The 4060-nt window shown below is 22.0% G+C and overlaps 2 protein-coding genes across 2 annotated transcripts; one reads left to right on the top strand and one right to left on the bottom strand.

Moving 5' to 3' along the window:
• Positions 1-1544: 1544 nt before the first annotated feature.
• Positions 1545-2245, top strand: ENU1_213400 (hypothetical protein; the record flags this gene model as incomplete). The annotated part of the gene is made up of 2 exons (XM_008862466.1): positions 1545-1924; positions 1981-2245. The coding sequence occupies 2 exons, from the start codon at positions 1545-1547 to the stop codon at positions 2243-2245; spliced, it is 645 nt and encodes a 214-aa protein (XP_008860688.1).
• Positions 2246-2741: 496 nt separating this feature from the next.
• Positions 2742-3745, bottom strand: ENU1_213410 (endoglucanase, putative; the record flags this gene model as incomplete). Its single annotated transcript, XM_008862467.1, has 1 exon — positions 2742-3745. A coding segment is annotated over one exon (1002 nt), but the record flags the coding sequence as incomplete, so codon positions are not given.
• Between the last annotated feature and the right edge of the window lie 315 nt (positions 3746-4060).

Consider the following 4060-nt stretch of genomic DNA (forward strand, 5'->3'; position numbering starts at 1 on the left):
TTTCTTCTTATCATTTATATTTCATTCTTTTAATAAATGTGTTGAAAATAAAACATATTTTATTTTTTACTCTTGGTGTTTTCATTTTATGTTGTGAATTTAGTGGTTTATTTGAAATGAATTGTCATTTCATTGAATTTGTTATTATTCTTGATATTTAATGATTATTATATTTTGATTAAACATTATTAATTATGAAATTGAATTATTTATTTAATTGTGTTATTTTCTGTTTGTTTATTCTTCTATTTATCATTTGTTTTGATATTAGGTGTATTTTGTTTTATTATTTGATTTATTTTATCATCAAGTACAGTATATATATATATTGGAGATAGAAATAAGATTAGATGAAATTTGAATGATGTTTGAAAATGATTATAATTATTTTATTTTTAGTTGTTATTCTATTTTTATATTTATATTATCAATAACATCTTTTTCTATTTTTGTTTTTTTTTGCCTTTATTATCTTATATTCATATTTATGTTCTTTATTGTCCATTTTAACAGTAACTCCATTTTAATTTATCTCATTCTATTTTACTAATTATTTTACTATTTATATTATTTGATATTGAAGTTGATATTAATATTGAAAATAGTTCTTCTTTAGCATATATCAGTTTTAACTTATTATATATTTTAATTATTTATAATCTATTAATATGTTTTTTTACATCTCTTAGTATTTATATTGATATAAAACTTTTATATTAATAGGATATATACTCTAGAATCAACTTAGTTATATTCTATTTTATTAAAAATAGTTCATGTTTTGTTGGAATAACAAGATAAGATAAAAAATTGATAAATATGGATTCAATAAATAACCACAAAATAAATCGTTATCCTCTCAAAATATAAATATTTGGAGTGTGAAATTAATTAAAGAGGAAAGAATGAGTAATGCTTCAAATAAATAAAATATAGTTTATTATCAATAAAACATACAGAAATCAAAGAAATCAAAGACATAAACAAAAATAAGAATTATTTTATTTATAACTTTCAATTTTATTGTAATGTTTGAAGTAAAAAGTTGGAAATAATAAAAGAAAAAGTTGAGTAATCGCATTAAATGATTAAATAACAATTAATAAGTATATAGAAAATAATTCATTTGTTTTTGTTTATTTTATTCTTAAGAAATTCAAACAAAAAAAATACATAAAATAAATATCAACTAATTTAAAATAAGTTATAAAGAAATTCGATGTCTTATAAAATATCTTTATGAACATACTTTATACTGTGAGTTTACTTCATGTACCTATAATAACCAGACGTTTATACAGAGCTTAACATGACAAATACAAATTAGAAACAAAGAGGTTTATCAACATCACTTTTAGATTAAAAAGTTTTGAACCAAACTTGACAATTAAATTGTTTATAAAAAGTTATGTTATTCAAAGTAACGATGTGGAACATTTCTTTAAGTTTCAATCTAATTACTTAAATTAATTAAATTATTATTTTATTTACCTTTGTTATATTAAAAAACTAAAAAAATAGAAAAAGAACTTAAAAATTGTTTAATGAAAAGCATAATATTTGTATTCTTTATCATTTATTGTCTTGGTCAATCTGCTAAACAACTAAAAAATAAACAACGAAATTCAATTGGAAGGAACCCTGATTCATTAAGAAAAGAAAAAGGAAATAAAAAAAGTATTGGTAAAGAGAAAATTATTGAACAAAAAAAGAGTGTTCCTCAAGTGGCAATGTCGTTCAGTAGAGAAGAATTATTTGATAAAAGTCCACATGAATTATCTAATGCTTATGTAAGAATTTATCAAGCACTTGGAGAAGTAATGAGAATGAGCCATCAATATAATGTTATTGATTCTGAAAATCAACGAGGGGTTGGATATATATCACATATGCTTGGTCATATTGCACAACAATCAAATAAAGAGTTTGTTGTTTTTATGGAGTATTTAAGTTAAGTAAATTATTAAATAAATTTTATAGACTTGATTCACAAATTACATCAGTTATTTTAAATAAAATTAAGTCTCATGAAGAAGAAACTCAATCAATTCAAAGTATGACAAATGAAGTTTCTACTTATGCTCAAAGTGCTGCAAATAAAGTTGCAAAGTTCGAATTAAAAATGAAAGAAGCACAAAACATTAAATCAACTCCTACTTTCATTTATGTTATTGCATTCTTATTACAAATACTGACTGGTTATTTCATTTACATCATTATTTCCAAAAGAAAGATTCATCTTTAATTTATATTACTTTAATAATGAATTTTTTTTATTTAACTAAATTGGTAAAGATTTATTTTTTTTATTTTTCAATTTATATTTTATTATTTTATAAAATATTTGTTATATACAATATTCATAATTTCTTAATTTAATTTTCTAAGATATAATGTAATTTCTTAAAAAGTTGAATGATTTCAGTATTGTTTCAGTAATCGTAATATCTTAATTATCACTTCATGATATGAATTAAAGATATAATAATAAATAAATTAAACAAATAGATTTTAGTTTGAAGAAAGAAATTTTTTTGAACAACCAGAATAATTTTGAGAATACATTTTAATAAAACTTCTTATAGATACTCAAAATAAATTTTTAAGACAGTTATTTTTAATACCTATTGATATTAAATTGATTCTAAGTTTCATATCTAATCAATAAAAATATCTTTTAAAACTAAAATAAAAGTAAATAAAAATAGTTTTTTTATTGTTTAGATAATCAAAAATACTGATTATAATTTATGAAGAATTGCCTCAAGTTGAGGTATAATTTGCTGTGACATTTGGTGGTGCCCTTCTACACTTGGGTGGTTTCTAAATCCCCAAAATGAAGGATTATTTTTATCAATAAAAGTTTCAATATAAAACACATTCTTCATTGTATGAACAAACTCTAATGATATTTCTTTTATATATTCTTTTCCATGACCTGAAATAACAGGTCCTTCAACAATAAAGAAGAGAAGGTTTGAACCATATTCATTGAAGTATAGTTGAATTAAATCTTTCATTGCATTTTTAAAATTAAGGTCAAACACATTATCAGCTTCTATTGCATAATCATTTGTACCAATATTGAGAAAAACATATTTTGCATTCCAATCACTAATATTCCAATGACTTGCTTCATCTGTTGCAATACAACGATGAATTATAACAGGTAATTGATTAGTAGTAACATTATGATTGCTCTTTAACACTCCAATACCACTCCATGAAGTGGTCATATAATCACAATGAAGATAATTTGCAATATCTACACACCAAGTTTGTGAACTATCAGTTTCAAATTCAGAATTTTGTCCAATGTTTCCATACCCACAAGTAAGAGAATCTCCAATAAACTCAATATGTGGTAGTTTTTCTTTATGAATAGTCTCAATACTTCCAGTTATAATACCAACAATATCAACTTTACTCGAACGTGCCTCAGTAACTTTAGTTAACTGAATAACTTTATTTCCTGGTAATTCAAGAGTAGTGTATTTACTTTCGAATGGGTTCATAGGAATTACTTGAGTAAAAGTATTATCATCTACTCTAATTTTTAATCTTACAAATCCAGTGAGATAAATTAATAGTGTGGTTTGTTGAATTGTCTTAAATAATATTCCTGTGTTGCAAAAATCAAAAATTACATGACCGTCTTTAACTAAGACCCTTCCATTTTTATAAATTTGATGTTCTTGAATACCAACGACTGAAGGTACATTAATAACTTCTTTAAGTTGTATTTCTAAAAAGTAAATAATAATTAACTATGTAATAAAAAGCAGAAATTTAAAGTTACCAAACGCTCCATTATGATAAATCTGAGATTTTTAAGAAAAAAAACAAAAAGCAATTATTCAAAAATTAAAATCATTTTATTATAATAATATATCTTTGATTTGTACCTCCATATATTTAATTGAAAAAAGTCTTTAAAACTATGTCATTGATTGTTTTTAAAATAATTAAATATATTAAGGCAGACTTACTAATTTAAAGATGTGTTAGATTATACCCATTTTACAATAAGCATTTGTTCAATTTTTTCTCTAATATAATT

This window comes from Entamoeba nuttalli (assembly GCF_000257125.1).
Source record: "Entamoeba nuttalli P19 unplaced genomic scaffold asmbl_10190, whole genome shotgun sequence".
NCBI classification, from domain to species: domain Eukaryota; phylum Evosea; order Mastigamoebida; family Endamoebidae; genus Entamoeba; species Entamoeba nuttalli.